The sequence below is a fragment of the Lepisma saccharinum genome, chromosome 2, assembly GCF_977018435.1.
Source record: "Lepisma saccharinum chromosome 2, izLepSacc3.1, whole genome shotgun sequence".
Lineage (NCBI taxonomy): Eukaryota > Metazoa > Arthropoda > Insecta > Zygentoma > Lepismatidae > Lepisma > Lepisma saccharinum.
Window position 1 is genome coordinate 28,390,885 of NC_139230.1, and position 19,778 is coordinate 28,410,662.

At 38.8% G+C, this 19,778-nt stretch overlaps 1 protein-coding gene across 1 annotated transcript in view; it reads left to right on the plus strand.

The window, feature by feature from the left end:
* The window catches only part of su(r) (dihydropyrimidine dehydrogenase su(r)), a 120,503-nt gene that overhangs the window by 75,564 nt on the left and 25,161 nt on the right, over positions 1–19,778 (plus strand). The window contains exons 8-11 of the mRNA XM_083117198.1: positions 1,013–1,182; positions 7,084–7,294; positions 9,333–9,517; positions 10,246–10,461. Coding sequence (XP_082973324.1) covers positions 1,013–1,182; positions 7,084–7,294; positions 9,333–9,517; positions 10,246–10,461 — 782 coding nt within the window. The remainder of the gene's footprint in view (positions 1–1,012; positions 1,183–7,083; positions 7,295–9,332; positions 9,518–10,245; positions 10,462–19,778) is intronic.

Here is a 19,778-nt window from a genome sequence, read left to right on the forward strand (position 1 = left end):
ATCCCAGCCTGGGCATTCTTTGTGAGTGTCCATTCATCAATTTCATCATATCATCACTCATCCTTATCATCACGATTAGCCAAAAGTGGCAGACAAGCAATGCTAAATATAAAAACAAAGCAAGTAAACCTTAAGGTTGATGATCCCTCGGATCGTAGTAAAAATAATAACTTGTAGAATATTAATCAGCAAAGCTGAAGAAAAAGGACCCTAATATGCAACTCATGTTCATTCATAATAATAATAATCCATGGCTTGACAGCCCTGCAAGGTCCTTGGCCTATCTCCCGACTGCCAGTCTCCCTCCCACAATCCTACCTAGAGGTGTGGAGATCTTCAACAGGTAATGGGGTTATGTGGGGTCAACATGTCGAGCCCTCAGCAGTTATAGAAAATTTCGGAGACCAGATTATGCTACTCACTCGTAGCTCCCCAATTTCCTCATGTTGGTGAGTTGCCACTGGTCCCGTACACAGGCTGAAAACCCAGAGACTGAACCCAGGCAGACTCAAACCCATGCCGTCTCGCAGTCGGAGTCCAAAGCACATTCATCAGTGACAACTATTCGTATGTTAGTAACTATCACAGCTTTAATATAAATTTTGGTGGACTGATAGATATATCAAACAGTAGCACAAAGTACATAAATTAAACCATCAATCTGTCTCGCTGTGAGAGAAAACTATGAAGCTCATGCTATTTGTCAATATCTTAGAAACTATTTATGGTCAATATTTGGAATCTTCCAAAATTCTAAATTTCGATTTACATGTTTTAATTGGTCTGTCTGTCTGTTTATTAAAAAGAATACTTAATATGATTACATCCTGAAGTTTCAAACCATGAAATTATTATGAAATGTTCAATCCACACTTAGTAGCTCACTATGTATTGTGAACTGTTAGAAGTAGCTGCGCCATGTTTTGGGAAGTTAGGCGATCTCTGTACAATATGCTTATTTAATTGAAAAAGTTTGGCATATATTTATACTTTCCTTCCACTTACATCTTAGGTATGTGCAATTGCCAGAACAACCTCCCCTCTCTTCATGGTAATGTTGTGGTTTTGGGAGCTGGAGACACTGCTTTTGACTGTGCCACTTCTGCATTACGCTGTGGAGCAAAGAAAGTGTTTGTTGTTTTCAGGAAAGGATTTACGAACATACGTGCTGTTCCAGAAGAGGTATGATTATGTAAATCTGTGTATGTCTGTTGTGCTATTGCTATAGTATCCCCCTAAGAAAGTTACAAGTACTACATTAGCCTAAATAACAAATCAAACTATATTCAGAAATAGATAGTAGGAATTGCTTTTCTAAAAGAATATGTATCAAATTTAGGGTTGCTATACTTCCTGGATTTTCTGGGGATAGTCTCAGAATGGTATCATTTGTCCCAGTGTCCCAAAAAGTTTCTTTGGGACATGTTAATGTCCCGGAATTTGGTGGGAGAGCAGAAATGATTAAAGATTATACTTTCATGAACATTATTTCTATTTAAATGCATGGAAGCATTTTTAAAAATATTCATTTTACAAAACAATCTAACTGTACATTGAACCATTCCCTCTCAATACTACAAGAGTTATTGCATTACAAGAAGGTGCTGCAGAGATCTTTGACTTCATGATGACACAGCTTAATGCACTTGCTGACAACAACTGGTAATAATGTTTTGTTAGCTGAATTTCAGTTAAGATCCTCTTCCACTGTATACAGGTGCAGCCCGTGCATAATTTTCCTGGGGGTTCACCAAAATTATGCAAAGTGGACTTACGTATCTAAACCTTTTGAGACACTACACACTTTGGTTCGTAGATATAGTACTGGGAAAATTATCAAAATTTGGCCGGTAGATTACTGACAAAGTTAATTTGCTTTATGTTCAGATAACAGTGACAGCACCTAGGAGTGTGTGTGTGTAGGGGGAGATCATTTTAATTTAAGATTTTCGTATGGTATTGTATTTAGGGGTATCTCAGAATTCAGAAAATATTCTCGCCTCAATTTTGCCTCTTCCACTCTTGCCAACTCTTTTCTGGTCCCACCACTGTCAAATAGACTCTATTATTGGAACTGGATCCTGAACCTACAGTTAAAAATACAAATCTCTGCCTGCTAAAATGAGTATGTATCAGTAATCGAACCCAAGACCCCTTGATTACAAGATAATTCTTATATAACTATTCGAAAGTATATCGCTAAATCAAAGCGATTCAATTCTATTCTATGCAATATGTTAACTTCTCACACAGCAACAACTACACTCCTTCCAATACACAATCCACCTCACTCCACTCAACGTATCACCACACCAAATATATTTCAATCACCAGCCACGCACTTCAAAACAAACTAACAAGTATGGAGACAATGACACATAACAAAGTCAATTGCGTGCATCCCCTCGAACACCCTCTTGCGCTTGAGTATAACTGATCGCACAAAACCCAAACAACTTTTTAGTCGTCTTCTGACGTAACTGCGAAATGTCTTCATTGTTAGGTTAGGCTTGAATAAAGAGTAAATACTACATTTTTGGTCAAGCACGGTAAAGTCCCGAAAATTGCAGTGTAACCTATATATTCTAAGACAACTAAACCTAAAAAGCCCAACATGTCAACGAAAGCATTGTCTGACTTAAGAAGACCAAAAGGTTGTTTAAGTCTTGTCCGATAAGCGACCCCTCGCCCTCACGCTATTTTTTACTTTTCGGCTTCTACCACCTGAAGTGTTTCCATCTTAAAGAAGAAAACTCTGAATGTGTAGGCAAGTTCTTTTCTATCATACAACCTTAGTGACAATGAAGTTCGACCAGTCACAAATATAGGAGTGCGTTGTGAAAGAAGGAGAACACATGCATATGCTGAACATATTTTATCCAGCAGGCTACATGGAAAAAAGGAAAACATAAATTTCCGGTGCAACGCAGCAATGTATGGTGTCCACACAAAATAAAACATTTTCGTCCATCTACACGTGACATTAAAGTTCGACCACTGTTAGAGGGGATCCTGTTTACCATGGTGTGACGCCGCCCCGTCGGCGAATAACTGTGGCAATGCGTCGGGGCATGCTGCGGACGAGTCGTTCAAGGTATTCCACATCGATGCGGTGCCATTCCTCCTGCAGGCAGGCGATAAGAGCAGCCACTGTAATGGGTCCCCTCTGTTGCACACGTCGCTTAAGAACACGCCACACATTCTCAATGGGCGAGAGGTCGGGACTCGATGGTGGCCATGGCAGAGTTCGCACGTGATGGCGAGTCAACCATTCTCTTGTCAGCCGCGCTGTATGAGGCCTGGCATTGTCGTGTTGAAAGATGAGACGCCGCCTGTGGAACAGGTGCCTTCGCACTGTGGGAAGATGCCGCTCCAGCATGCGTGTATAGGCGTGTGCATTCACAGTGCCCTCACAGACGTGTAGTGGGCCAACCCCAGATGCCGTCATGCATCCCCATACCATCTCTGACGCAGGTTTCTGTACCCGACGTGCATATCATTTTGCTTCATTCTGTTCCTCCTTCCGACAAATGACTGTTTTCCGTATTTTCTCGTACACAACATTGAAAATGGATTCATCCGTCCACAAAATCCTGTTCCACTGCCGAAATGTCCATCCCGGTACATTCATGCCCACCGTAGTCGATTGCCTTTGTTCAACATGCAAAGGAAGGGTTTACGTTTCGCCTTGTACACTCGGTAACCGCATCGCTGTAGGTAACGGCGAATGGTTCTGGTTGACACTTCAATGTGAAAGCGTTCTCGAGTCCACAGTCGTAATTCGGCCACAGAAACATGATTGTTGGTCTGGATATAGCGCCTAAATATCCGTAGGTCACGCACGCTCAGCAGGCGTTTTCGACCGGGGGCCTTACCTGGCTCTGTAGTACCCGTATTTTGGTGGTGTTTGATGATGCAGTGGACGGTTGACTTGGGTAAGTTCAGTTGGCGCCCTATTTCCCGTTCACTGAGTCCATCCTGTTGCAACTCCACCACTCTTCTCCTCACTGTGTTGTCAATAGGTTTGCCCCTGGCCATGGTGATGATGCACTGCGGTTCCTCGGTGCACAGCACGCGCTTATATACGGCAGACTCCCTTATCGTGTCCGTGACGTCATGCTTCCGTCGAATGCGCCACTATCTGTAATTTTCCGAATGGGTCTGGTGCCTGGTCGAAGTTCAATGTCACACGTATAGTTCCCCGTTTTCGTTCTTTACGTGACTTTGGGTGCAACATGCTGGGATCACGATTCTTGCCTGCTCACACGCCTCCTCTTACACACATGCGTCACTTCTGCGGGTCACCCATTCCACCGCCTATGCCTCTGTGCATTTAGTCACGTATTCCTTTCTGGTCGAACTTCATTGTCACCAAGGTTGTATTTGTCTTATTTGTCCCATCATCTTTACTTCTAGCTTTCGTTTGGGGTTACCTTTGCATATATATTACACCCTCTTCATTAATCTAATAAGTCTTGTAAAATATAAATAATACAAAGAGAATGCCAAATTAATTCAAATTGAAACACATAGGGCAACACTGGAAGAGAGAAGAGCGTGGTTCACTCCAGCTCGCTGGTGATCCTACGAACTGCGCATGTCCGTTTTGATGAGACGACATTCCTAGAGTATCCGACTGCATGTATTTTCGCCATATGTATGCGTCGAGCTTCTGCTAACCGTCCTATGCTTTTAGCATGGTAGGGGTTGCCTTGTGGAGGTTCAGCGGAGACTTTGCACGAAACGGAACTAGAGGGCTCTGGCCCACGGTTTCTCCAGCTGTCAGCTGTGTCCCAGATTTTCACATACGAAATATAGAAACCCTAACCAAATTTCAATTTGTTGTGTGAGAACCAGAGGGATGTAAATGCAATTTATCAAATTTACAGGAGAGAAGAAAACATTATATTCTTAGGAATATGTAAATTTGAAATACATGACTCCACCTTGCTACTAGGGATTAGAAGTGGAGATATGTCAATCTGACTTTAAATACAGCTCTTCAGAGGAGATACGTTAAATAAAACCGATAATCGTATTTTTGGAGTAATGTTCCTCTGGTTTTCATTCGACAAATTGATGATTGAGAAAGCAGAAAAACCTTCATAATATTGTAATTGGTATGATTGTCAATGATACCAGATCATTTAAACATGATTGATTTCCAGGTCAATCATACACATCAAGTGTGTAACTGAACACTGAGTGATGCAAAATGAACTCGATTCAATACACATAGAAAACTTTAAGCTTGGGAATGCATATTGTAGGACAGTACTCAAGCAATGAGGGACAATGATATTACTAAGTGGAGGGCAGACTCTAAACCAATAGAACACACAATCAAATTCAATGAAGAACTACATTTTGAACTCTCAGCCATAGAGGTGGCTTTCAGCAATAAAAATATTATAATAGTATGTTTATATCGAATACCTGATGGATCTATTGTTATATTTATGGACAAATTAGACCCTGTACTGGAAATTTTTACCAAACTACACATCTGAAATAATTATCCAGTTCTCATAAATACTCCATTACAGGTTCTCTATTCACAATTGAAAAAAAACTATGTGAAATTTCTGAATACATCATTTAGTTCATGTAAGAAATACCAGAACATGTTTATTAATTTGATCTTGTTTAGTTTTCTTGGATGCTTTATTGTCAGTAAAAATCAACCTTGCTTTCTGCTTCAAATTTAGATAATGAAATAAAGCATGTCAACCCAATATGGCCTACCTAAGGTTTGTGAGTACATGTACAAAGTCAGAGAGGTAAAACTAATCACAAGATTCAAAAGAGGGAACATTTATCAATGTTCACTGAAAATTTGAGCCAGTTCCAAATAAAAACATGGGTGCAGGGAAGATTTTATTAAAAATTTTATTCTGGAACTGATAAAAAAGCATGTGGAAAGTAAGTCGGTTAAGTTTCCTGAGCCACCTTCAATTTTCTGTACAAAAATGGAAGATTTCAACTTGCCAGATGAGTTAAAGGAGAAAGGGAAGGTCAGTGCCACCAGAAGGAGGAGGGGAGGGAAGACAAGATGAGTAGGTTACAGGATGGAGGGGAGGGGGAGAAACAGCCAGCTATAACACCTGCAAGGAAAAACCAGTTTTCCTAGGAGGAAATGAGGACACATTCCTTAAAAGTGTATAGTAACTAGCCATGTGTATATTTTAGTGTAGCTTGAAGAAGTTCTGGGAAACCAGAAAGAAACGTCGCAGATAAAATAAAATAAAAACCACTAAAAATAACTGTGTTAGATTATTTTGCATCTATAAAAATTGGTTATGCAAACCTTTAAGAAGAACAATACCCAATATGGCCTAGTAATATATTTTGTTCTTTCACATCAAAAAAAGCAACCGAAATTGTAGAGAGAGTACCACAATGTTGTTTATATAGGTAGCTAAGTATATTGATACACTTACATTTCATTTACATAATGCCATACGAGATTTGCAAAAAGAAATAGCATTGTTTACAAAGCAGTGACATGTCACAATTTGTTACCAGAAAAGCTTGGATTACACATCATATTCTGGGCAAATGAAAGGTCCTTAATCATCCTTAGTGACTCCTACACACTCTAGTAACAAATGTCACACTTGCACATGTTATTTACGATATATTCCTATGTAGGGCATATTGAGTCTACCTTACATAGTGTTCGTCTCTCCTTCGTTTTAAACAGGAATTTAGATTAAAGTCTAAACTAAGTACATTGTTGTAAAGTACAAATTATGAGCTATCATAACATGGACTAGAGATATAAATACTTATCACTTGGAAGATGCAGTAAGTGATAACTTCCTAGATCACATAGAACTCAATCACGAGAGCCAGCCATTTTGCTTCTTTGTCCTCAAGTTACTGTACTATTGGTACAGTCAACAGGTTGAATCACATAATTCGGACAGACTAAATGACATGCTAACATCATCTGTAGAATTAACCATGTAACTACTTGGAAACAGCAAATAGGTCATATTGGGTAGTAGGCCATATTGGGTTCAGGTACCTTAGTTTGTGAATTGTTTTAATTTATCCATGGGGTACTGACTTTCCTTTCAGATGAAACTAGCTGAGGAAGAAAAATGTGAATTTATTCCTTTCCTGTCACCTAAGAAAGTAATTGTCAAGCAGAACAAGATAGTTGCTATGGAGTTCCTACGAACAGAACAAAATGAAGATGGTGAATGGATAGAAGATGAGGATCAAATTACTAGACTGAAAGTAAATTTCATTGTGTCAGCTTTTGGATCAGGATTATTTGACAATAATGGTAAGATAACTTAGGACTCACATGTATTCCTAGTAAGCAACTCACACATTTATATTTGTGAGTGTTGAAAGATTAGAAAAGAGTTCTTTGACATATTGAGGAGCTTGTTTAGGTTATTGCTTTAAATATTTTTAATATTTGATTAGATTTGCTTCATTCAGAGAAACTATTGCTGGTTTAAATTCAAACAGTGTGTTCAATTGTCCTACCTGGTCAGGATTACAATGAAATTGTACTACATACTGATGCGTTCACTGGTTTCATGAGCATAAGTTATGAGGATCAAGCTGGTGAACGCTTAGGAGCCAGATGGTAGAGCAAGGTTACGTTTTATGTTCCCCATACAATCTCACTAACATGCCCTTGGCAGAGGGTGGAATGTATCAAGGGATGCCGTTGAGTACATCTTACCTCTCGGCCAAGCAGATGTGTGTAGATATCAGGCGACAGTGCAAGGAGTCCTGAGTTCGACGGCTCACAGTCTTCTTTCCTGTGGCAGGCGATGAAGTTTATGCTTGTCCTGGAGAGATGCCCTTTGAGAGGATGTCCGAACGATGGTCTGGCCAACGGCTGTAACTTACGAGCCACGGTACTGAAGTCGGTCAACTCGCATATGTAGTTAGTGGTTGCCTGGGCGAAAGCTATGTCTTGTAATCCCGAACCAGGCTTGAGACCTGATAGTGTGCAGGAGGTCTTCGCCTGGTAGCTGGTATCCTTCTAGAGGTTCTTCTGAATTCTGAGATACCGAATTCTAGCGCCTACCTCTTTTAAGCTGCTGGCAAATACTTCCTAGCTGCATGCTCAGCTCTTCCGTATTTGCCTGCCAATGACAGGTTTGAACCTGGTAGTAAAGAAGAATGCAGTGTCTCCTGACGTTATATGCTTCTGCTATTTGTGGAATGTTGCCTTGTGCAGTGTATTGTTGCTTGGCCGAGTATCGAAGTCTGGAGAGAGATATTTTAGGTTTTTACAGAGTCTCCCTTGAGTCATTCCACAATACATATACAATTAAATCTCAATTGTAATACAATACCTGAAACATCATCCACAAGGACTGTAATATGCATATATTGTGACTTCTTTGCACATATTGTTCTCTAACGGGGTGGCCACTCTAGCACCTTGATAAAATTCTAGTATAATTCCCAGTTTTCAAGGCGAAGTTTCCAAAAATTCAAGGCTGTAAGCAGATGTTTTCTCTATTTCAACCTTAAGTATTACCGCCTCTCACCACACACACACACACACACAATAATATATTAATAATATAGAGGGTCTGTCTGATTCCAATGAATCCAAAAATTCTAATTGAATTCAATTAAACGGTATATATACACACTATTTTAAATATTCAATTTAAGGTGTGGAGTTTACATTTGCCATTTCACAAACTCAGGCTACATCTACAAACACAAATCGAAAATGCTACGGAATATACTAATATATGAAAAATTGTAAATTGTACAAGAATTTCAAACTCAAATTTACTTAAAAAATTCTTGATAACTTACTTTGTAATAATCTGTCAGATAGATTGTTCTGCAAAGGACACTAACAAAGTAAACAGATTGTGAAAGTCCCATTTTCCACAGAGCTTTTCCTTCTTTTACTTTCTCAATAAAAAGAAAAGTTAAACTGTGAAAAACTTGCCTCGGGTATTTGTAAATGTATGAATTCATTTGGATTAATAAAAGTTGTAATTTTTCACGTCTACGAAGAAAAATTCACGTAGAATTCCTGGAGCCAATAATTCATGCATAATTCCCAGAATTCAAGGAATTCCCCATGAGTAGCCACCCTGTCTAAGAGATAATCATATTACTTTCATACATAACCCTGCTCTACTACAGAAGAAAAATATTCAATTGAATGTAACATTGGAAAGAAAGTTTGGTACATTGATTTGGATAAAATTAATGTTTTACCATTAACAAGGAAAAGTGACTATAGAGAAACTACACACAAGCTCATGTTTACATTATTTTTGTCCCTATTTTATTTTATAAATTCTATCATGATTTGTCTCTCTGTATCTTAGTCAAAGCTGCTATGTCTCCTCTCAAGTTTAATAAATGGGGTCTTCCCGAAGTAAATACAAAAACAATGGAAACTGATGTACCAGGAGTATTTTGTGGTGGTGATTTGGCAGGAATTTCAGAAACCACAGTTGAAGCAGTCAATGATGGGAAGACAGCAGCATGGTTCATACACAAATATATTCAAGTAAGTTAATGTATATATGTTCTTCCTGATTATCTGTGTAACCACAGCCATTGTATATTGTTTATGTACCTACTGTGGTTTTCTATCTTGTTGTGACATGTCAGCTCTTCAAATTCGAGCATTTGGCATTCAGCAATCCATGTCAAAAATTAATAAAATATAATAATGTAGTATTCACAAACAGACACACACATGTTGAAACCTTCATGTAGTGGCACCACATGATGGTTGTCACAAAGAATACATCTATAAAGCACAACATGATATGGATTTATTCTGTTCTGCATGTGAATAACTATATTTTATTAATTTTAACATGACTTACTGAAGCAGGGACCTGAGGCAGGACCCATTTGAAGAGTTGAAAATCACACAAAAACAGGTAGTTACTGAGAGTAAAAGGTTTGATGGGCAGATTGACTTAATGTACAATCTAAAAAAATACAAAATGCAAAATAGGAACATGGTTAATCAAGGATCTCTACATAAGAGATATTGAAAATATTATGAAAAGATTTGAAAATCTTGAATTGTGGGCAGAAGTTGATCTAAAAAGAACATGATCTAAGAGAGACAAAGCAAATATTCACTTTTTACACATGATAAAAATCAGGTGCATGTGGTATCTCTACAAAACCATAGATAATTATGAGATATGTATTTGAGAAAATAACATGTATTTAATTTACTTAATTGAACAATGTATGCATCTTTTCTCATTCTTTCAGAATTTGAAAGGTGTTAAAATTTCAGAACAGCCACAGCTTCCAAAATTTTACTCGCCTATAGATCTGGTTGATGTCAGTGTAGAAGTTTGTGGTTTAAAATTTCCTAACCCATTTGGGTTGGCATCTGCTCCACCTTCCACTTCTAGTGCAATGATTCGACGAGGTTTTGAAGCAGGTTGGGGTTTTGCTGTTACAAAAACATTTGGTCTTGATAAGGTGAGTATATTTTTCTAAATCACAAATACAGTGTACTAACCAACTACTCCATGATGCCCTGTTTAGTGCACCTGAATTATAGTAAAATCAGAAGTCTGTTGTAGGTTGGATCCTCACCACTGGCAAAAATAAATTTGTTCACCTGAAGATGAAAGAGGAGGTACTCTCTCAAAATGTAGTGTTAGAATAAGTATAGTTAGAAGCACTAGACCAGTGGTTCTCAATCTTTTCAAATTGTAGAGCCCTTTTCAACAATAAGATGAGGCTGCAGAGCCCCAACATATTTTCTGTACTCATGAGAACAAAATTGCATTTTACAGCCAATGAGAATTTCGTGATCATGTTGCTGAGAAGTATTGGTTTTAGCTAACACCTGCCATACGTACACTTTTAGTGTATCTGATGTTCTAGACATCTAGTAAAAAAAACCAAAAAACAATTGTTTCATTTCTTTTGCCTGCTAAGTTGCAGGAGGGACTCAGGATGTTCGAAACTGGAGGCGAAACTGGGTACCTTTGCAAGTATGAAGGTGTGATGAGGGGATTTTCATGGAAAGCATCGCAGAAGCCCTTGTGCAGCTCCACACTTTGAGATTGAAAATCGCTGCACTTGACAATGAATAATGTCTGATTAACATTGCATGCCAATATAGAACAATTGTCACCAACCTTTAGAGATTTATAAGAAAGATGAACTATGATTCTTGATTACACACGATCAATTACCTGGAGGTGGGCTATTTCATGTGTTTGGGCCCAGAGACCTGCACAAAAACCTGGAAAAAATCCGTCTGCGAGGAGGCGCACCTACAATAATATGCAACACTCATGTCAAGCCCAGGTGTTCGACACCGCGCAAGCTAGCTTCACGTCACAGTTGTGCACAGGCATCTGCCTGCCAGGTTTTTCTATTATTACCCGGGTCTTAAGAAGACCCGTGAGACTCGATGTAGTTCTTGCAGGTAGATGTGAGCACTACTGTCAGTGTTGCCAACCACCATTATATTTCACTACGCATGGAAATATTTGAATTTCTGCTAGGCACAGGTGCCTTGAGGTTGTATAACTATTGGCGTAGCAAGGGGTGGGTGAAGTGAGTGACTACCCTGGGCCTCGCGTCCCATGAGGTTGATACGAAAAACATAATAAATGGAAGTGAGAAAGATAGAAAAGGCTAATTTTGTGGGCAACAAAATTAAAACCTTTTTTTTATCTGGCTTTATATTCTAGTTTAATGTTATAATTTGAATGAATACATCAAATCAGAGGCGGGCGGGAGCTCTAAGCCTAAGGGGCTCCGGAAAAGTCAAAATAATTCTCATTTCTCATGTGAAACATTAACGCAAAAATTGTTTGGACATTTTTATCCATTTATTATTTTCTTTAATAAAAAGTGCTTTGTCTTGGCTTTTCTTCTGTCTCGTGACCTTGCATAGCCTACCCGATTTTAATATGTTAATGATAAAGCACCTCAAAATTGCCACGGAGCAAAGTAGGGGGCATTTAAATGCTTCCGGTTTCTTTAAACTGAAAAAGGGTATGGATATTATTTGCAGTTCTTCCTTCCTTCCTACAACTTCAGATGCAGATATTGTCCTCTGTAATGGGCACAAAGATGATTTATCTTCCGAATTTTCTGATCAAGTTCTACATTTCAGGAATGTGCTTAAATCTGAAATCAAGTCCTTTGGCAAAGTTTCTTCTTCTTGATATCTCTACACTAGCTTCCAGTGTTCTCTGTATCCTGTACCGCCTTCTGTTTGTTTCCTACTCTTCAAGTAACAACCACAAAAAAAGAACTATCTTTCTCAAAATTTGAACTTAGGAAAAACTTCTGGAAGGTAGTGTCGAATGGCATGATTCAGCCCAAATGTAGCGGACTCAGTCAGTAATCTCACTCTTGAATGAGAAAGGGCAAGATCTAATGTAAAGGGTCATTCGCTGCCCAGAAGCCAGCTTTCTGTTAAGCAAGGTGGTTCGATTTAAATCAGGTTGATCTAAATCAAGATTTCAATTGGGGAATTCTATTTTAAAAAAATCACTTATTGAAATCACTTTAATTAAAATTACAGAATAATGTACACAAGAAATTTGTAGATATCACAATCACTTTTTGTGAAAGTATATTAATCTCGTAATCATTTAATGGTGTTTATTATGCTCTAAGAAAGGAAATAAAGGAAACAAACTATATATGTACTGATGGGGTGAAGCTCATACGAAAGTAAATGTAATATGTCATCTGAAAAAAACACTTAAATTTCCCTTGATTTAAAATTCAATAATTTTTATAAGCAAAAATAGCACATTTTTTAAATAGAATAATATACAAAATACTAATAATGTTAAACCGTAAATAGTGTCATTTTCATTAAACTGTAAATAAATATGGCAGCTGATATTTGGCTAAGTATCATTAAAAACACTAAAATTCGGCTATAAAGACTGTAAAAATTATTTTGAGTTAAAATTATCAAGTACATCCAGAAATTATTATTTGCATTGTAAGAAGAGTTACTGAAATTATAATAGTGTCATTAACACACTTAACAAACATTGTCATATTAGGTTCATTATGTTCAGTCCCAGAAACAGAGAAATGCATATTTACATGTAATTTGTTATTTGCTTTAATCAAACTGTTCAAATATTTTACAGGGCCATTTATCAGTAAAAGCCTTTGTATATAAAAAATATGTCTACGTGTACAGTGCCAAAAAAAAGATTGATTTAAATAGAAAATATAAAAAATTATAAATAAAAATCATTATATTTATCCACCCAGCTGTTAAGAGGGGCAGGGGAGGGGATAAGTAAGTATTTGTATTTTCTTCTTTTGAATACATAAATGTCAAAGAGAGAGATGTTGTAATATGTGAAAATTCAGAGGTAGAGCATCGATTTGTGGAGTCGCTTGCGTACCATGATAGGTGCTGGAAGTTTATCCTCATACCTCGTTAATAGTGAGTACGTCCTGCTGAATAAGTGGATCCGGACTTTTCTGTAAGTGATATCATTTCTGAGTTGACTTTATAAGGTCAGGGTACTACCATACCGCAGATTCGGAGAAATAGACAATGCCCCTCGGGGGCGAAAACTGCTCTATCACAAACTTGCAGACTTTCTAAACAGTGTATTGCTACCCCCTTTAAAATGACAGAATCAACCCATTTCACGGATTTAGAGTCAAATGCCCAGTTAGGTGACAATCTTGGTGCTTCTTTTTGCGATGACATACATATTCCAGACTGTCAAGATAAGGGCACTGGGAAAAGACTTTGTGAATCAAGTTCTGATGATTGTGAGTGTGTAAATAATGTAATATCCCGTAAAACAGCTGATATGGTTGAGTCACAACATACTTATCCCACTGACCACCCAGGACCATACATGGTCCTTCTAGAAGGCACTCCACATGCCCATCATATTGGCCATTTGAACGGAGGAAGTCTTGGCAATTTTTTCAGGAAAAACGACATCCCGGTGAAACTTGTCAAACAGTGCCGACAAAACCGCGTACGTGTAACTTTTCTCTCAGGCCATGATGCCAACCAATTTGTTAAAAATACAACCACTCTAGTTAAGCTGGCAGTTACTGCTCATGTCCCCCTTTCACTTATTCAAAGGGAAGGGCTGATTTTCAGAGTTGCATTGGACATAACAGAAGAAGACATAATCGACGGCTTGGACTCGAGTCCAATTCAGGTACTGAGTGTGAAAAGACAAAAAAAGAAGATCTGGAAGGACAATGGCTCCTTCAATCTCGAAGATGCACGAGTTCTATGTGTCACCATCAGTGGAACTAGACTCCCCGAATATGTCATCTTGAATCGCGAAATCAAAGAGGTGAAACCTCGAATTCACCCTGTTCTACAATACAAAAATTGCCTGCGTTATAGCCACACAGCGGCCCAATGCCGATCTCGAGCACTTTGTGGACATTGTGGGTCGGACCGGCATGAAGGATCATGTCTCACAGGTCCCAGCTGCATTAACTGCAAACAAGCCCATTCCGCCAATGATAAAACTTGTCCCAAATGGCAAGAAGCAACCGAAATCCAAAACCGTATGGCAATTGACAACATCTCATTTTTCGAGGCTAAGCACAGAATGCAAGGAACATACATCACGCCATTAACTAAAGCAGAAGTGCTGCAATCATTACATGACCCCCGGGCCTATCCATTATTAAAAACCCCGACTCTTAACACTCCTGCGAAACCTGCCTTTCCCACAAACGTGAGATGCCAGTCTTTCCGACAAGCTATCCTCGCCCCTCCAGTCCATACGCCTGAACTCCTAACACCGTGCAATCAGAATATGATTCACAACACAAACCACGGAAGAAGAAACCTCATAATCCTATGCGCAAACAACCTAGCAACTATTCATCTAGTAGCTCAGCCACAGAGGAAGATATTTGTGCATCCTTGCCTGTGGGGAAACTGGCGTTTCCCAATGCCCCTCCACAATTGCCGATACATCATTGATTCACCCCAGTTCGGTTACCCAAAAAAGTGTCCTCACAAACCTCAACCTCTGCACATATAACAATGGAGCAAACTCAAATTTACAACTCAATATTAGCAATAATTCCCAATCTGTGGGATGCAGTGCGGGACACAACAAATAAACACCATCAAATTCAATTAATACATCAAATCCAAGCTTTAACATCCAACCTTCTGGCAATCCTAGAAGCCACGCCATGACAGAACAAGGTTTCTGATAGATACCAGAAATGGAAATAATCGTCCAATGGAATGTCAATAGCTTCTCTGTGAGAAAATTGGAACTGATAGACTTAATTGCCAAATATCAACCCCAAATTCTCTGTTTACAGCAAGTTAAAGGTACCAAACATGAAAAATATCGCCTCGTGCATTATAATTTATACGGTACACCAACCACCAATAGGGGAACAGTAATATTTGTACATGAACAAATACAACATACAGAAGTACCGATTCCGAATGACATAAGACTAGTACAAGATTTTCAAGCAGAAATTGTAGCCATTCGCGCTTCCATATTCCTCCGAACATTCACACTACTATCGATATACATCCCCTCCCATCCCAAATCCCAACGCATACGCTCAAGGGACCTCCAAGAACTGAGACAACACGTTCCTGGACCTATTGCCTTCCTAGGTGACTTTAACGGGCATCATTCAACGTGGGGAAACCCACATGATGACAGACTCAGTAACGTACTAGACACATGGATTACCAAGAACAATCTCATCATCAGTAATGATGGAACCCCCACCCACTTCCCTCTAAACAGGAATCACCCCTCTTGCATAGATCTGATGATAACGTCTCTGGAAATATTCACCCAGTTCTCGTGGTATAAAGACGAAGACTTACGGGGCAGCGATCATGGACCCATTTTATTAATCAGACGTCATTCCCCTTTCCGACACCCAGGTTTGGCAAACAGGCCGACTCCCCCAGTGAGGAGATGGACTAAGGCTTCCATTAACTGGGAGGCATTCAAAGACATGTTTTCATGGATATATATACCAATTTTATCATTCCGAAATATCCACTTAGCTTACGATAATCTCATCGACACGATCACGGTCGCTATGGACTACAGTGCGACACGTACCCGCTTTCGTACCCCGACCAGATATCCATCCTTCAGTTGGTGGACGCGAGATTGCGAAACCATTAAAATCAGAAAAAGATATCAACTCCAAACATATGAACGATACCACACCCATGCTAATTTGCTTGAACTAAAACACTTGCAAGCGAAAGCAACAAAAACATATCTCCAGGTGAAGAGAGCAGCATGGCAACATTTTTGCAATACATTAGATCGCAGCGATAGTTTAAGCTCGATCTGGCACAAATTTAATTCCCTTCGTAAACCCACCCAAAGTAAGGTGAAAAAGCTAGACCGAACCTGGGAAAATGCCTTCATTTCTTTCATAACACCCCCTTCCCCCAACACAAATGGGATTCAGGCTCAATTATGGCAGTCAAGATGCAGTATCCACACTCACAGTAGCAATTCAAAATAGTCAGATACCTAAAGATTATTGTTTTAGCCTGTTTACAGATATTGAGAAGCATACGATTCTGTTTATATACCAATACTCTGCAATGTCTTAGAAAAATTACAGATCCACCCTTCGGTTGTTAATATCATATGGAACTTATAGAATGAACGAAATCTTGTCTTTTGGTTCGAAGATCGAGTAGACGGGACCCGCAAAGTTAGAACCGGAATCCCACAGGGATCCCCCCTCATTCCTCTACTTTTCAACATATATACTCAACACATCCACCACTTAGATCTCGCTGATTTTAAAATATTACAATATGCAGATGATTTATGCTGTTATAAACAAACATCGGATGCCACTCAAGGCATCCTGGCTCTAAAGCGAGCTATCACAGTACTTCGGGATAATCTCTGGAGTATAGGACTAACTTTTTCACCCCCCCCCCCCAAATCAAACATAATAATTTTCAATTCTCGACAATCCTTTACCTATCCCAACAATATCTCACGTATACAAAACATACCTCTTGTAGAATCCTATAAATATCTCGGAGTTTTTTTTGACAGAAAATTAACGCGGAGATCTCACATAGCTTACCTCAAAGCAAAGGGGAAAAATTAATAACATATTACGAAGTAAAGCCACCACTAAGTGGGGGAGTCATCCATACATCATGTTACTATTTTATAAAAATTGCTTTCGTTCACTATAAGATTACGCAGCCCCAGTATATGGCGGGGCGAATATAAAACTCCTGAATTCGTTAGATATATTGCAAAGACAGACCTTACATACTTGTCTCGGACTAATGCCTTCCAGTCCTAATGTGAGTGTATATCTCGAGAGCAATGAACAATCACTCACACAAAGACGAAAAAAACTCGCAGTACAATTTTTACTTAAAACATGGGATATTCACCCACACCCTTTCAATAGAGAATTCGCCATCCAACGACAATGGGAGATCGTAAAGAGCATCGATCACTCAAACCCCCATATTTTTTCTTATACTGTTATTTTATAGATACCGAGGCATACCAGCTGTCATTTACCGACGATCACCCACTTATATATCAACTAACTATCCCCATAGAGTCAAACCTAGATCTCCATTATGTCGACCGTGGGGAACATGGAAACTATCAAGAAAGATGGCCGGAGTCTACATTAATATACATGGATGGATCAAAAGATGATAACGATGTCAGTTCTGCATTTTATATCCCGTCCAAGAATATAATTAGACAATTTAAATTACCTTCCGACGCGTCAATTTTTTCGGCGGAATGTTACGCAATTTATAGAGCATTACTTCATATCCTAACATCGGGCATTCCACAGTCTCTTATCCTGACAGACGCCCTGAGCGTGCTCCAAACGTTGTCCAGAGCTGGCATCGCAGCATACAAACTTACGATTTTTCCTTATCTTATTCAAAGTGCAGCGTTACGACTTCGAAAACGGGGACAGAAAGTGACCTTCACCAACATTAAGGCACATACCAATCAAAACAAATCCCACGATTTAGTAGATAACTACGCAAAACAAGCTTGGTCACTCGTACACGTAACTCCCTTATGATTACCTTATACAGACTTGCTCCCCCGAGTAAAAATGAAAATCCAACATGAATGGGATGACTGGTGTACCTATGACATCCAAAACACAACAACCTACAAGTAGAATGCGAATATCGGCACAAAACAACCTTGGTATCAATCTCTGAATCAACCTCGGGCAGTGATTGTGTTCACCTTGAGAATGCGCATGGGTCACGTTGTCGTGAATCAACATTTGGCAAGAATACACGTGGTACCTTCAACTTCCTGTCAATGCGGAGAACCCAGCCAAACAATAATGCATCTGATTTTCCAATGCCCCTTACGACAAGTTCATCGGGAAATGTTCTATAAAACCCTACTTCGCTTAGATGTTCCATTTCCGGTGTCAATCCCAACCTTAATAAGTCAGCCTCGAGCTCCCACTATGTGGGCGCTATATAGCTTCGCACGGAAACACAACATTGTCATGTGTATAATAATAATAATAATAATAAAATAATAAAAAACAAGGAAATATACAGTGTAACATACCCCACAGGATACCCCCCTCAGTGAAAATCATGAGTGAAAGTGAAAGTGAATTGTGAAAGTGCCATAAGGGTTACCGAGGAAGAAGACACGAAGAAGTAGGAGCACATAAAACAGTCCCGCTGGCTCGAAACCGCAAAGGATAGGCGGTGTGAGCCAAGAAAAAGCAAGCAAGCAAGCATCGATTTGTATAATTATTAATGTAAGTGTAGCCACAACCAGCCATTCTAAGTAATTACATAAATTTCTTGGAAGAACCTGACTGTACTTGAGGGACTCAAATTTGTTTCTTGCGGACACTTACTTTATGATTTTGTTATGCCACTGCGTCAAATATTTAATATTACAAGAACATTAAGACTAACAACAAAATGAGATTCACAATTATTATTATCATCTAAGTCCTAAAATTCAAAGTTAACTGGTACAATTAATGTGCAACAAAGTCAAAATTGCTAATTAAATAAAGTCAAATTATCTGTATTCATTGATGACACCAAAGATTTCACACTTATGGGGCAAATGACTCTCGTTTTAAGATTTGTTGATGTTGAAACCGATTGTGTCGAAGAGCTTGTAGGTATATACTTTGGGCCCTTAGACAGGATTGCAGTTTAGCGCACCCCCTTCCCCCTGCTCTATCAAGCACTGACATTTTATGTGCGTCCTGCGATATTTTCTACTTAAGTCATGGTTTGTGACATTTACATCCTACAAACTTTGAAATGAGGAAACAAAGAACGACTCATTAAATAATATATAGGTTATATTTAAAGATTCTTAATTTGTATTTCTGATTTTTTTAAAAAAAGTTTAGCTCATTTAACCTTTAAGTGGGTATGTGGGGTGGCCACAACACCCCAGGTCTAAAAATTCTGGAGTGTTATCAGCACCCCACCTACCTACTTGCGTATTGTTTTAAACTTTATTTTGCTCGAGTGTTGCAATACTTGAGGCTTTTCTTTTCTTCGAAATGGAATACAAGAAAGAACAGGAACAAGTCAAAAAACTATTAGAGTTATTGGACGTGGTTAGTAGTGCAGAAGAAAGTGACAGTGAGGAATTAGTGCTCCAACACTCGAACTGTAGTGATATTCAAAAATTATAGACCTGTATCTGTTTTCTATATTTTTTGTAGCCTCAAATTCATGTTCATGTTTTACCATTTAATTAGTAATGATTAAATATAAATCCTCGTACATTTGTTTA